The 15,325-nt window shown below is 39.5% G+C and overlaps 1 protein-coding gene across 1 annotated transcript in view; it reads right to left on the reverse strand.

Annotated features, from left to right (window-relative positions):
- aacs (acetoacetyl-CoA synthetase) overlaps positions 1-15,325 on the reverse strand; it is a 124,855-nt gene that overhangs the window by 18,379 nt on the left and 91,151 nt on the right. Inside the window, 1 exon segment of the mRNA XM_034170964.1 lies at positions 5,237-5,359. Coding sequence (XP_034026855.1) covers positions 5,237-5,359 — 123 coding nt within the window.

Genomic DNA, 15,325 nt, shown 5'->3' on the forward strand with positions numbered 1-15,325 from the left:
CCTGCTGATAGTCTACATAGTACACTCATGTATTACAGGAAACCTGACAACATGCAAACTAGAAGAGAATTCATTTAAGTGAATTTGATTGTAAAGGCCACCTGACACTTGTACAACTTTGATCCACGCACTCTGCCGAAATGGTTAACCAGAACTCTGTTTTTCTATATAGTAATATTGGTGAATTCATAAGGTGAGTACATGAAAATAAAGCAAAAATCTATTTCACAATGTTAAAGAAAAAGGCAAAAACATTTTAGACACTGACAGAGATGATCAGAAACCAGAATATAATCAACTCTTCCCTGAATAAAATTCATCATTATCCTGGATCAATCCTAAGATCCAGGCTATAAAAGACTGCCTGGACTTGGTCAAACTGTGGTCAAAGTGTATTTGTGGCACAAAACAGCTGAGTTCTGAAAACACGTTCAAAACCAGCACAAAATGCACCACCATTTCCTACTCTAAAGTGTTGTTTGAGCTGTTTGGTGAAGACAGTTATACTGTACACATGACACAAGTACTGGCACTCCTTGATAAATTTACAGTACATCACTTTAACATCCAGGTTTATGTAGACAAGTCGGAATGAATACATAAACATTTAAAAATCAAAGAATATGTATTAGAGTTTATTTACATCATCCCTAAGATATAAAAACACTACAATATGGTATGGTAAATATATCAAGAGCAGACAGGTCTCAAAAATTGGAGACAGCTGAAAGAATCCACAAAGACACCCAAGACAACTCTGAAGGAATTAATGCTGTGATTGAAGAAACCGGACACAGCATAATGTTTGGTTGCTTTCGAACTGGGAATTTAATATGAAGGTCCATATTTAGATAGAAGTTCTATGGGTCCATTTCTGCTCTGTTCCAAACATTTAGATCCCAGAAAGACCTCGAGTCTAGATACATACAAGATAAGTGTGAGCTCAATTGGGTGCGTGTGTGTGTGTGTGTGTACGCACGCGAGCAAGCGAGCGACCATTTGAGCAGCAGGTATTGTCCCTGTCAGTTTCTTCCTTGTTGCCAAAGGCAACAGCATGACCCAGCCATGCCAACCATCGTAATTTTGACCCCTGACACTCTTGTGAGATACAGCATATGTGACTGACTGGTGGTCAGTCACATATGCTTTGCTGATTCCACTGTGTGTGTGTCTGTGTGTGTGTCTGTGTGTATGTGTGCGTGCGAGTAAGCAAGAGAATTTATGCACGGGCATGTGGACATATTCTGGCAGTGGAATAAGTCACACAGGAAACTGTACAGTAGAAACATCTCACCCATTCCGACTGACACCATTAATGTAGTGAAGGATGGGTATGTTCTGGACAATTGGTACTGTAAGTCTGATTGGCACACTATGATTGTCCTTTTAATATCTCAAGTGTATGGAATGTCTTTTAGTTTACAGCCCAGATTTGTTCAATAGCGAGGAGTCCTCTGTGTATTTTGGTGTCAGCACGTAGCTGCTTTTGGCCACTAACAGAGACTTTCTTTGATCAAGAAGCAGTCAGGCTATGTGGGAGCTGTCATTCAGCTGTCAGTGGATGTCAGGGTACTGGAGAGCAAGACAAGTTTAGGAGAAGTGGGCATCAAAAGGAGGTAGCATGTCTATCAGGTTCCCTCTAGTAATTTTTGAAAGTATGTGTGCCATTTTCCTGATAAAAATAAGTCTTTTTAGTACTGCATTGCTTATGCTTTGCAAGAGATTAATTAAAATGAGGATTTTAGTTCAGAAAATGGCAAATATAGTCGTGCTCAAACGTTTACATACCCTGGCAGAATTTTTGGCTTTTAGGCCATTTTTCAGAGAATATGAATGACAACACAAAAACTGTTTTTTTTCACTCATGGTTAGTGATTGGGTGCAGCCATTTATTGTCAAACAGCTGTGTTTGCTCTTTTTAAATCATAATGACAAGAGAAACTATCCAAATGTCCCTGATCAAAAGTTTACATACCCCTGTCCTTAATACTGTGTATTGCCCCCTTTAACATCAATGGCAGCTTGGAGTGTTTTGTGGTCATTGTGGATGAAGCTCTCTCATGGTAAAGCTAACACTGAATATGTCTTGGACTTTATTTACATCAATTACGAAGAAATACAACCCGCATGGCACTCTATGGTAAATTCAAAGGATTCAAGGATTCAAAAGAATTTTATTGTCATATGCACAAAGGAACATGTTCCCTGCACAATGAATTGTGTCTACTGCATTTAACCCATCCTGATTGCCAATTAGGAGCAGAAGGCGCCCGGGGACCAGCTCTAGATGTACATCCCTGCTTTAGGTCACAGCAGGGCTGAGCAAACCATCTGCATGGAGTAGACAGTTCTCAAAAACTGAGTGACTGTGCAAGAAGGAGAAGAGTGAGGAAAGCTCCCAAGACACCCAGATAACCTAGAAGAAGATATAGGCTTCTGTGGCTGTGATTGGAGAAATTATGCACAGTGAAAGCTTTGCATTTTGCATCACCAGTGAAGCAAAGAGTAAGTGATAGTGTCTTCTTTACTGTGTCAAAGTTTTGAGCATGCACAAAACTTTCTGATGGACTCACCGTACATCAGCTGACAAGGAATGCATTTAACCAATGACAAAAGGACTTGTAGAGGACAGAAATGGACAAGAAAGGACATCAAAATTTCATATATATTACTCACTCATATGTTTCCTCAATCTGTCATAGTGTGAGAAACACTTAAGACTTCTCCTTGTAAGGGATGAATTAGACTCGAGCTCATGCACTCTTGCACACCTCCGCTTGCAGCACCAGTTCTTTCCGCTCCCCTAACCCATGCAGCTCACCCAGAATGAGTATTGTTATTTTTGCATTTCCTCATTGTAGGATGAATCAAGATATACCTTCTCATACATTAATAATTATAATTTATTTTCATTTTATAGCGCTAAATCACAACAAACCTGCCTCAAGGTGCTTCACACAAGTAAGGTCTAACCTTACCAACCCCAGAGCAAGTACACAGGTGACAGTGGTAAGGAAAAACTCCATCTGATGATTTCAGGAAGAAACCTGGCGCAAAGGGGTGATCCTCCAGGGCTCAAATTAGCACATGCATGTGCTAGTTTGTGCACGTATTATTCGAGCAGTGCACGTAATTTTATACTGCACTAGCACTGGTGCAAGTAACTTTATCCAAGTTTTATCAACTATAAGCACTAGTAGAATGAACCAATAAAGGAATAAATAAGGAAAAAAACAATTTCCAGTGCTGTGACGATTCGTTAGTGCGCGCATGTGAAAAAAAAAGAAGAAAACTATCTGCCGCTGCTGCTCTTCCCTCAAACTCTGTCATAACCACACCGGACCTGCTTTGAGTTGCTTTTCAGCCCCTTTCACACCGGGGCTGCTCCCAGTTGCGTCGTGTGTTGTCATGACGACGCCACATGGAAGCAACTCAGTGCCGAGATGATGCAGCTTAACGCCACAACAGCGCGAGAGGCGCAAAGGACGAAGCAAATCGGACACCGAAAATTAAACATGTTTAATTTTTGTTGGCGTCCTCTGCTCGATGCAGAATTAAGTGGTTTCAGCGCAGGTCAGAGCAACAGGATGGTACTCAGCATGACTAGAAGCCACACACTCACAAGACAACATTACCCAATGCCAATGTATGATTCCTGCTGTGTTCCATTGTTCCCGCGGTATAAATCACGCAGGATTGTTTTTATACCGTGTACACAATGAAGTAAAAACTACACACTCAAAAAAAAAGCACAGAAAAAAAAATGCTGATTGCAGCAGCTGCTCCTCCTTGCTCCTGCTCCTTTGTGAAAAGGAGCAGGAGCAAACACTTTTAAACACTTTTGTGAGAAAACTCACAAAAGTGTTTAAATAAAATCCATAAGTCCTGCTCACAGACTGATTGCCAGAGACAGGACATGTCCTCATCTAGTAAAAAGTCCGGACATCTCAAGTCCACTCATGGACTGTTCGTTCACGCATGCACATGTGAACAATTAAAAGAAAAAAAAAAAACTGTCTGGCTGCAGGCAGTTAGTTCCTTGCTCTCCGCTCAAACTCTCTCATCACTGTGTTAAAAAAAAAGGACATAAGTCCTGCTCACAGACTGACTGCCAGAGACAGGACATGTCCACATGAAATACAACTCCAGACATCTCCGCATTTACTCACAGACGGTTCGTTCGCATGCATGCGTGCGTGCATCTCGCTGTCACAGGAGGAAAGATAAACTATAACAGAACTCAGAGCGCAGACCTGCAGCTCAGCATAAGAACAAATATAAACTAGAAGAGAAATCAGAGTGCACAGTCTGTCTGCAGCCAAACTGTGCACTTTGATTTCTCTGTGCAGAGAACCTGTAGGCTCCATCATCGTCTCCTCTCTGCCCCCCTGCTGGGCGCACCTGATGCAGACATTCCTGCGTCGTCATGACGCAACAGGAAGCAACTCGAAATGGGCCCGGTGTGAAAGTGACTTTTGGTTGTGCAAGTAACTTTTTTTGGTGCACGTAATTTTTTTGTTACTAGCACCAGTGCAAGTAGGTTAAAAAAATGTATTTTGACCCCTGTCCTCTGTTTGGGCCATGCTACCCACACAATTGACAAAACAATTTACAAAACGAATATACAGGAAATTTTGCCGGTGATAATATGAGCCTATGTGAATTCCTTTGGAATTATATTACAGTTAAAACTCTACAGTTCAACAGGATCATGTCAAATTAATGTTGGATTTTCCACTTCAAACTGCTTCAAAGTTGTGAGATATACAATCAGTTACTGAAAAAATCAGTTTGGATGACAGCAAAGTAATTGCATGACTCCTGCTACAGGTCTGGACAACTCATAAATTCTGTTCATATCCAAGGAAAAAAAAGGTGAATGCAGGAATCAGATGGACACACCATATGGATAAAATATTATTATTATGAGCGGTTCTTGAATGAGGCCCAATGATTTGAAAAGGTGCTGTCATGTATTTGGAGCGAACTAAAAAAAAATTACTGCGAACTAAAAAAAATTCTAAAAAACACAGAAAAAATAAATGTCCAACAAAATCTGGTAAAGTTCTGCAAAAGTTCTGCAGCAAATTTAAAAACAAAGTTCTTCCTAATCGTGTAAGTTCAGGAAACTGTTCCCAAGGGTGATTTGAGAGCATTGATTTCTCTCTGAATGATGCCGAAAGACTGCCCTTTAAAAGGTGAATGATGTTAAAAACAGTAGACTTGGTGTGAACACCTGAAATGGAGCCCAGCAGCACATTGCTCTTGATGCAGTGGTAAACGTAGTCGTAGCTCTGCGGTTTGAGAGGCGAACCAGTAGACAGGATGGTATGGAGAGACTGAAGGTTGTGTGTTTCCACTAGAGAGGGGAACAGAGAGAGAAAGAGATTTCAGAAAAATCAAAGTGCCACAGGAAGAGATGTGTACTGACTATACAATTACTGACTCTATACAATTAGACTTTGTGCATACTCTGTAGTGCACAAAGCCTCTGTCAAGATTGAATCCATAAATAAATGTTGCATAATGACAATTATTAAATTATGATGTTAACAAGAGCATTCATATACATATCCCCAAATTATCAAAGTGAAAAGACCTGCAAACAGAAAAAATATAGAGATGCTGCACTGCTGTGTAAAGATGGCAATCAAACCTGACAGAAATACACAGGTGACAAACTACGGTAAGACTACAAACAACTCTTGTTTTATTGTCCTGACTGGAACTCGGATACTGTATTCGCACAGTGGCAAAAGCAAAAGAAAAACAAAAAGGTCATACATTTCAACAGTCTCACATATACAAACACACTGACACATGTTAATAAAAGCATATAAATTGCATAGCACTCTTGGGTTTCAATAAATTCTTAGCATTTGAAAAACTTCAGTTATGACTAGATCATATTGCTGAGTCATCATGTTTTTTTTTGGTTTATCATTCAACTAGGGTCCTAGTTTTTGGAAATCCATCCTAATGCAATGGAGTATAAAAATGTCAAAGGTAGATGTGGGTGAAGTTTTTGATCAAATACAAACAACCATTGTTTTTCATTGCTTTCTAGCAAAACCTCATCAGGATATGATACAGGACTATGGGCTTGCAAAAAAGTTGTAACCCTATTGTCCATATGTGATATCGGGACATTCTACATAAAAATGTGCATAAAAAGCATGGTTTCAAGATCATATCTACAGTGCATTTAGGGGAAGTCCAACTCCACTTTGCTATTTACATGGTATAGATTCTCTTGTTTTATTGTCCTGACTGGAACTCGGATACTATTCGCACAGTGCCAAAAGCAGAAGAAAAACAAAAAGGTCATACATTTCGACAGTCTCACATATACACTGACACATGTTAATAAAAGGATATAAATTGCATAGCACTCCTGGGTTTCAATAAATTCTTAGCATTTGAAAAACTTCAGTGGTGACTAGAATGCTGAGTCATCATGTTTTTTCCCCCCCTTTTTTGTTTATTATACAATTAAGGTTGTAGTTTTTGGAAATCCACCTAAATACAACAGAGTATAAAAATGTCAAACGTAGACATGGGTGAAGTTTTTGATCAAATACAAACAACCATTGACTTTCATTGTTTTCTAGCAAAACCTCATCAGGATATGATACAGGACTATGGGCTTGCAAAAAAGTTGTAACCCTACTGTCCATATACGATATCGGGACGTTCTACATAAAAATGTGCATGAAAAGCATGGTTTAAAGATCATATCTACAGTGCATTTACGGTAAGTCCAATTCCACTTTTCTATGTACATGCTATAGATTCACTTGTTTTATTCGGATATTGTATTTGCACAGTGCCAAAAGCAGAAAAAACAAAAAGGTCATACATTTCAACAGTCTCACATATACAAATACACTGACACATGTTAATAATAGCATATAAATTAATAAGGTTCAGCAGTGGAAGTTCACCCTGTAAACACACACACACACACATGCACAGTAGGAACCCTTGCTAACCCCCTCCATGCCTCCAGGTGTCCAGCGCAAATGTCAATAATTGAGAAAAGGGCGTATCTGTGGGGCTCCCAAGAAAGCAGTACTTCTACCCTTCCCAATACATAAGAGGCAGCCATGCTCTCTCTGTCTCTCTGACAGTATCTTGTTGAAAACAGTCTGAAATACAAACACAAATGAAGGTACCATGACTAATCACGTTGACCTTATAACAGCACACTGGGAACTGAGACTTTCTGACCTGTTTATGCAAGGAATATGATTTTGAAAATTGAAATTAAGAGACAAGAGGAGCCCAAGAAGACAAAGAAGATTGAACAGGGATGAAAAGATGTAAAAGGCAAGGGAAGAAAAGGATAGGAATTACAAAGGGTAGGAATGACAATATCATGGAAAAAGGGAAAATGGAACTGCTCATTTTTAGGAATAAAGATAGTTTAAGCAGTTACAATGAAGAGTCAAAGAGAATGCAAACAAACAACTGAAAGATCCATATGTAATTATTTAAACCCAAATCCACCTTATATTAACAATTTAACTGATATTTTTGTGCAACCCTTCACCACTACCACCACTAGGAATGGGTATTGATTAAGATTTTATCGATATCGATACCGTTATCGATTCCGCTTACCGATCCGATTCCTTATCGATTCCCTTATCGATACCTCTTGCGAATGTTCTGTGTACTACAAGTAGGCTTTACACGTTTCTATTTCAACAACATTTTACTGAGTCTTAAAGTAAATCAATATGAAATTGGTCACTGGATCCTTAAACTCTGGATATAACAAACTCCACATGGTGGATCCCTTATCTCTAGACATAAATAGAAATAAACAAAATCTGTAGTTTGTGTCAAAAGCATTTCCTTTCAGACGTTACTGGCATGAATGTCTTTCCATACATCTGAGCGGAGCTCTTGCAGCTGACTGTGCTGCACGTCAGGATGTAATTCATAAAGAATGCAGGATGTCTCAATTTGGGAGGAAAAAATGTTTTAGTCGATTGTACTTTATTGTCTGTATTACAGTGTTTGGAAAGAGGTGTCATATTATTTAAAGCAGCAATTTGTTTTGAAGTTATTAATTCCGCGCGGACTCTGTCTCTGCAAATAGCCGCGCAGCATTTGGAGTTGTGCAAATAGAACAGAGGACGATTCTCATTTCTTGACTGCAACAAGACAAGAGTCCCAGTTAGTGACTTTAATCCCCACAAAAGTGACTCACGGTTAACATATTTTAATGGCTTTGAGAGGGGTTAAGAAGCACACTTGCCACTTCTGAAGAGCAGCGAATCAAAGAACCAACAAGCCAGCAGATTGAAGCATTGCTTCATTGGTTCATGCTTCAAAGTGGAGTCGCGCTGCAGAAGCGGTTGATTACAGAACCGCTGCAGGGTCTGCAATCAACAGAGAAATTGTCATTTTCCTGACAAACACCCTCAAAAACAGCGGACGCTCTGAAGGGCCGATAAGGGAATCGTTAAACAAAAAGACTATTGATACTGGTGGATCGAATTATTTTTTAACGATACCCAAAAAGAACTGGTTCTCAATACCCAACCCTAACCACCTACGCAAAACAAGGCAAACTGTGGTGGCTCGCCGCTGTTAGATACTTGGCAACATCTCACAACACAATTTCAGTCAGAGATCTCATATATTTGTTTGCACAGGACCAAAAGTCTACAAAGAAAACTGTGTTTCAATATCTCTCAATAATGTAGGTCCTGAGATATGGTCACTAATGTAGTGTTTAAGACAATGGCTTCTGATTTGACTTTGAACTTTGGCGTATGACCTTGACATGACCTGTGTTGTGAGAGGACTGCTCAAAGAGCTTATCCATTAAATTTGGTGAACATGCTCTTTGCATTCTGAAGATATCGCCATGGACAGACAAACACACATGGCCATTACAACAGCCTCTTTCTGCTTTGCAATGAGGCAAAACACTGCCATCCCTGCAAACCAGCCGCAAAAGTCTAAATACATAAATAAGCTGTGTCTGATTAACCACATAAAACACATTTTGCTTATAGTTGATGAAATATGTACCTTAAAAAAATATCACAGCAATCCCAAAGCAATTTTAGCTTTGAATTTAACATTCTTATTTTATCTAAATAACACGGAGAAAAAGGCAGTCTGAATTTGAGCAGGAAGACTAACAAGCCAAAGCCCAACTTTAATTGTGTTTGGGGACCTGTTTTTCTCAAAGGCACTCTGGTACTAAAAGCAATTAGTTGGCTTTAACCATCACTCACGTGAACTGTAATAACAGCACGTTTTACTCATCTGAGTCTGTGTCAAACCCCAGAACATAGGGTAAACTGTTCATATGACGCACAGGGAATGACATAAAGGACAATTAGGGCCAAACAGCAGCATCATCATTATAATCATTATCACATCCATCTGCTTCTACCGCTTCAGGATTCATTTTCAGAGAGTAGGTGTGTGTTAATGAATTCAAGTACGAATCACCATGACCATGTGGATACTAGGAATGTCCTGTTTTTTATGTGGAGCATCTTATACTTCTAAGAATTTAAAATATTTAAAAGTACTTCTTTGTCCTTTTTAATAACATTACACGGCACACCCATGACTATTCAAAAAACTCACAGTACAGCCATTTAACTATCTCTGACAGCCGAATAACTGCAATAAGGAAATACACCATCACATTCTTAATGGGCTCCTACAGCAGCAATGGTGTCACCATCATCAATCTTTACTTTTACAGAAAACTGGCACACTCTGCTGCTTTTTCAAGAGTGGTAGCCTTTAATTTAGAGGCATATCGATCCTGGCGTGGCACTTTTACATTTATGCATATACATTTACTTTTTCTCAGGTGATTCACAACTGAGGAAAAATACAGAACAAGCTTGAAAGGGATCAGGAGGTGACTTCAGCTGCTGCACATATTTTTCATTCCACTAGACATAAGCAGAGATAGTTGAGGTGCATGAAGCTTTTATTTTTGCATGTTGCATTTGTCATTTTGAAAGATCCTTGTGGACACTTTGCGCAATATAATTTTCTTAAAAATGAGGATGCACTGATGCCAGTATCTGGGATTCAGTTGGCATACTGCCTTATATAACTGTATTACACCTCGGTCACACGGCAAAAGCTGGACAAAGGATAAAAAGTCAAAAATCATTGCAAAAAGGTGGATGAAATATCCTGCACTTTTCCCATCACCAAAAAGCCTGCAAATCAAGTGAACTCAAACAGAACTTAAAAGGAAAAGAAAAACAAAGCGAACATCAATCTCGAAGCTTTAAACGAAATGAAAACGAAACATTTACGATGACGTGACCGAAAGCGGGTATCCAACCCAGCACAGCCAGCCTTGTCCCCATTTCTGTAGCACTTGCAGGTGCGAAATTTTGTTTTTCTTGACAACAGGCAAAAGATTTGGTTGTCTTCACGACAACAAGTTTTGTTTGTCTTTACATTCTGAGTTCTCACGGCATGTCTGTACCTTGTTGTACATTTTGTTTGTGATAGTACTTGTCCTGACGAGTACCTTTGACAAGTCCATGGCATCAGCCATGGGCAACTGTCCGTGTCAGATGAAGGCTACTCCCGAAGACACGCATATGCAGGTCAGCCACAAACAGTTGAAACATGCGTAAATAGTTGATAAAACATTCTTAACGTTATTGTTTCTGTATTAAAACATTGCTTTTTCTTCCCAAACAAGAACAATTCATTAGCAATACAAGGATGTCTCGTTCAGCTCGTTGAATCTTTAGTTATTGATTCGCTCAGATATCGTCACGTCAACCTTCATTCAATACGTCAGACTTGGGAGGTTGAATGAAGCTGGACGAAAGTCAAATGAAACGCTAATGTTACAAAAACTGAGCAAACGATAAGACACCATCAAGAACGAAAGCAAAACGAAATAGAGATGAATTGAGGCTGTTATAGGTATTCGTTCAAATTTTTCAACAGTTTAAAAATTCTGACGAAGCACCAGCTGCAGGATCAAAGCTGAACAAAGATTAAACGATGCCTCCAAAGTCAACGAAAGTCCAGGTTTCTTGTTTCGTTTGGGCTTTGTTGTCCTTCGTTAGTGCTGTCTAACCAGGGCTTTACTGCAATTACCCTTGCAGTAGATGGACAGGAAGGCAGAACAGAGGAGTAAGAGATTTAGACATGTTTTAAAATACACACAAATGACAAAAATAAAGACAATTGCAACCATTGCTCTGCAAAAGGGAGAGTGAAAAGTAGCTACAAAAAGATAAGCTGTGATAATGAGGATGCACAGCTTTAAGAAAGGATGCCAGTCACTGTGACTCCATAGGCGTATTAACCTCAAAAGTGTGATTCTTATGACCAGTGGGCTGCTGAGATTTCTGACCAAACAATGACCAGGACAAAATTTGAATGTGAATTGCAATAAATGAATATTAATTCACTCACACACTGTTTCTGAGGAATAAAGTTGTATCCTTAATAGACAAATATCAGCACTTGAGTGCTTGGTATCAGTGAGCATGAATATTAAGTGATCTATAATATGTCTAGAAGTTGCTTCATGCTCTCTGAAGACCATCAAGTTTAGTTTTCACCTCTTTTTGTCACACAAGTTTGACAAAAACTGATATCAAGCACTCAAGTGCTCGTATTTGTCCATTAGGGATACAACTTTTTAATTTTATTCTTCAGAAACAATTTCCTGTATCACATTTAGATGGTCCTGTATGCATAAGTAAGGACAGTGAACTCATGTTTGAGCTATCTTTAAAAATGTTCACCGATGAAATCATGTTTGTATTATGCAAAACTTGTTTGAATTTGGGCAAGGTTGCATAGCACTCCTGGGTTTCAATAAATTCTCAGCATTTGAAAAACTTCAGCGGTGACTAGGCTGTATTGCTGAGTCATCATGCCCACCCCCCACCCCTTTTTTTGTTTATTATTCAACTAGGGTTCTAGTTTTTGGAAATCCACCCAAATACAACAGAGTATAAAAATTTCAAAGTTAGCCATGGGTGAAGGTTTTGATCAAATACAAACAACCATTGATTTTCATTGTTTTCTAGCAAAACCTCATCAGGATATGATACACGATTGTCCATAGGAGATATCGTGACATTCTACATAAAAAAAATGTGCATAAAAAGCATAGTTTCATATCTACAGTGCATTTAGGGTAAGTCCAACTCCACTTTGCTATTTATATGGTATAGATTCTGAGCACCAAATGCAACATGCACAGGGGTTGTAATCATTCCCTTAATCATGGGTGTGTATCAGACATAACATGAAATAAGCCATCACTTTGTCATCCATTACACTGTTTAAGAGCCAGCTGTACTGCAACCTAGTGCATTGCTATTGAGACTGCAAAATTAAGTGAGAGGTTTTCTGTTAAGAAACCGGACCTGTGCACAAGCAGATCATTTACAGGCGTAGCCACCAAAGCTCCAAGAGGTGACACAGCAAGAGTAAGGTGAAGTTTTTGATTTTTTTCCATCACTGTTGACTTTTATTTTGTATTTTTTTAAAATTCAGCTTTGTTGTTGTTTGATGGGGAAGCACGGCGACTTAGTGGTTAGCACTGCTGCCTCACAGCAAGAAGGTCATGGGATGGATTCCCACCTGTGGCCTTTCTGTGTGGAGTTTGCATGTTCTCCCCGTGTTTGCATGGGTTCTCGCCAGGTGCTCCAGCTTTCTTCCACAACCAAAGACATGCAGGTTAGGTGAATTGGAAACTTTAAATTGCATATACAGTGGTCCCTCGCTATAACGCAGTTCACCTTTCGTGGCCTCGCAGTTTCACGGAATTTTTTAGTCCAATTTTGCATGCTTTTTTTTTTTTTTTACAGCGCATTGTGTTTTGCGTCCTCATCAAGCAGGCCGGTCGCGGCACCTCGAAGGGAGAGTATGCGCATTGTGTTCTGCGTGTCTGTTTACAAAAATCTTTTCGTCCAGAAGAAAAAAGAGCGCCAACAACTACCCATAACTGTGTTCTTCACTCGGAAAAAGACACCTGCACCGAGGAAAAAGGCGAGACAGCGGTGCGGCGCCAGTACGAAGAGGTGCGATCAGAGGAACTGTGAAATACTGGTCAGTCACTATTAATAATTTCTTATGTGTCCCATGTCGTAGGGTGATTGTTAAAATTAAATTAATTAGTTCTAAAAGCCATCATAATTATTTATAGGAAAACGTTCGATTTTTATTTCTCAAAAAAATGTTTGGGCCTGAAAACAGGTTGGTCTTATTTTTCTACTAAGGTTTGAACTTTGAGTGTTTACACACAAGAGAAAAGTGAGAAAATGTTAATGCCTGTTTGAGAAAAGTGTATAAAGTGTGTAGTGAGGGGTTTTACAGCCTTAAAACGTCTATAATAATTGTAAAAAATAACGCTGACTACTTCACGGATTTCGCCTATTGCGGGCTATTTTTAGAACGTAACTCCCGCGATAAACGAGGGACCACTGTATTGTAATTGTAATTGTCTATATGTTGCCCTGCAACAAATTGCCATCCTGTCCAGGGTGTACTGTGACTCACATCCTGCTGGGATAGGTTCCAACCCCCCTGTGACCCTTAATGGGAGTAGGTGGGTTGAAGATGAGTGAGTGTGTTGTTTGATGCAGTAATGTGCATCCTTATTTGTAGAAGAAGAATACATGTGCATCTTGAACCTGCCTATATAAGGAATTATATAAATATTGCATCAGACGAACAGCTCTGAGGTCGGCTTCAGAAAGGTTTTTGTTACAACCACTTTCTACTGCATCATGACAGCAATGCACCATGGCTACACCTGACTATGTGGCCATTTAAGACCAACACACTTAGGGGTGCAGAGATGAATGCAAGCATTCTTACTACTGACAAAGCAGGGCTGCTGGCCGTGAAAATGACAAATGTGTCAGGCGTAAACTTGTAATGACATTAGCAATGTGCTGTCCACACCTGGTGGAAGATACAGCCGTTAGGGACACTGAGGTAGCGAAATTAGACATTACTCACGGACAAACAACAGAATTCATGAAATCATAGATCAGACTGGGTTTAGGCAAAAGGATGGAGAGTAAGTCTCTGCCTTACTGACCATCATGAACATGATACAGGTGGTTAACTGAAACAGGTTCAGATACATTAAGAATGGTGTGACAGGTGCTCATTTGAATGATTGAAGATGAGGCACAATGACACATTCTGAATGACGTAAACGTTTTCAAATGTGCTGCTGGCAAACCAGTACAGGTGTTAAGGCATAAGATGGCAAAAGCTTGTACAAGGGGCAGTTTTACTGCTGTTTAAATAAATCTGACTCTGATTTGACCAAATTGGTAACCTGCAAGGTTCAGAATGCTGTGGGCTCTGTCTCCCCCACACACAATGCATCAAGAGCACTGCTTTTGTCGCTCATACTTCTCACTGAAGAAAGCAATGAAGTTTAGATGCAACTTGGGACTGTATCAGGACCGCAAAGACAAAATGGAACAGAGGAATTAAGTTGATATATGCAATAAAAAGCCACTGAGCAAGTCTTTGCTGCGCTGTGACACGACAGCACCTGTGATAACTTGGCTTCGCTCGCTATCACATACGCAGCAATATTGTTGTCATGGCACCATCATAACACAGACTAAATGTCTTAGATTTGGAAGATAAATGACAAGCCATTATCTGACTGTATGTGTTGCCACTGGCCAATACAGCTCAATCAATCAATCAACAGTTATTTCTATAGCCCTTTACAGCAGCCAGATGAGCGTCCAAAGTGCTTTACAGTAAAATCAAGAACTCACAAAAATAAAAACAAATATACAATAGAGTTAAAACGGCACATAAAACAAAACATGTCGCAGCACCACCAGGTATTAAAAGCCAGTTTAAATAAATAAGTTTTGAGCTTTGATTTAAAAAGTGATGCATCAGAAATAGTGCACAAATCAGGATGTAACTTGTTCCACAGTTTGGGGCCAGCTACTACAAAAGCACGAAGGCCCCAGAGATTGCATTTTGACTTCATAAAAACTAAGTAAAGCTGACCAGACGCCTGCAATGTCCTACAGTAAGTGCAGAGAGTTAAAATTTCAGAGGTAGGTGCATGGCCATTAATAGCTTTAAAAACAAACATCAAAATCTTAAAATCAATTCAGAAATGAACTGGAAGCCAGTGGAGTGAGTACAGTACAGGGGCAATATGCTCACGTCTGGAAGTATTTATTAAAAGACAGCAGCAGCATAAAGCGCATTACAGTAATCACGGCTGGAGCTGATGAAAGCTTGAATGGCCATCTGAAGATCACATCTACTGAGGAGGACTTTACTTTAGCCAGAAGAC

Source organism: Thalassophryne amazonica, chromosome 5 (genome assembly GCF_902500255.1).
Source record: "Thalassophryne amazonica chromosome 5, fThaAma1.1, whole genome shotgun sequence".
NCBI classification, from domain to species: domain Eukaryota; kingdom Metazoa; phylum Chordata; class Actinopteri; order Batrachoidiformes; family Batrachoididae; genus Thalassophryne; species Thalassophryne amazonica.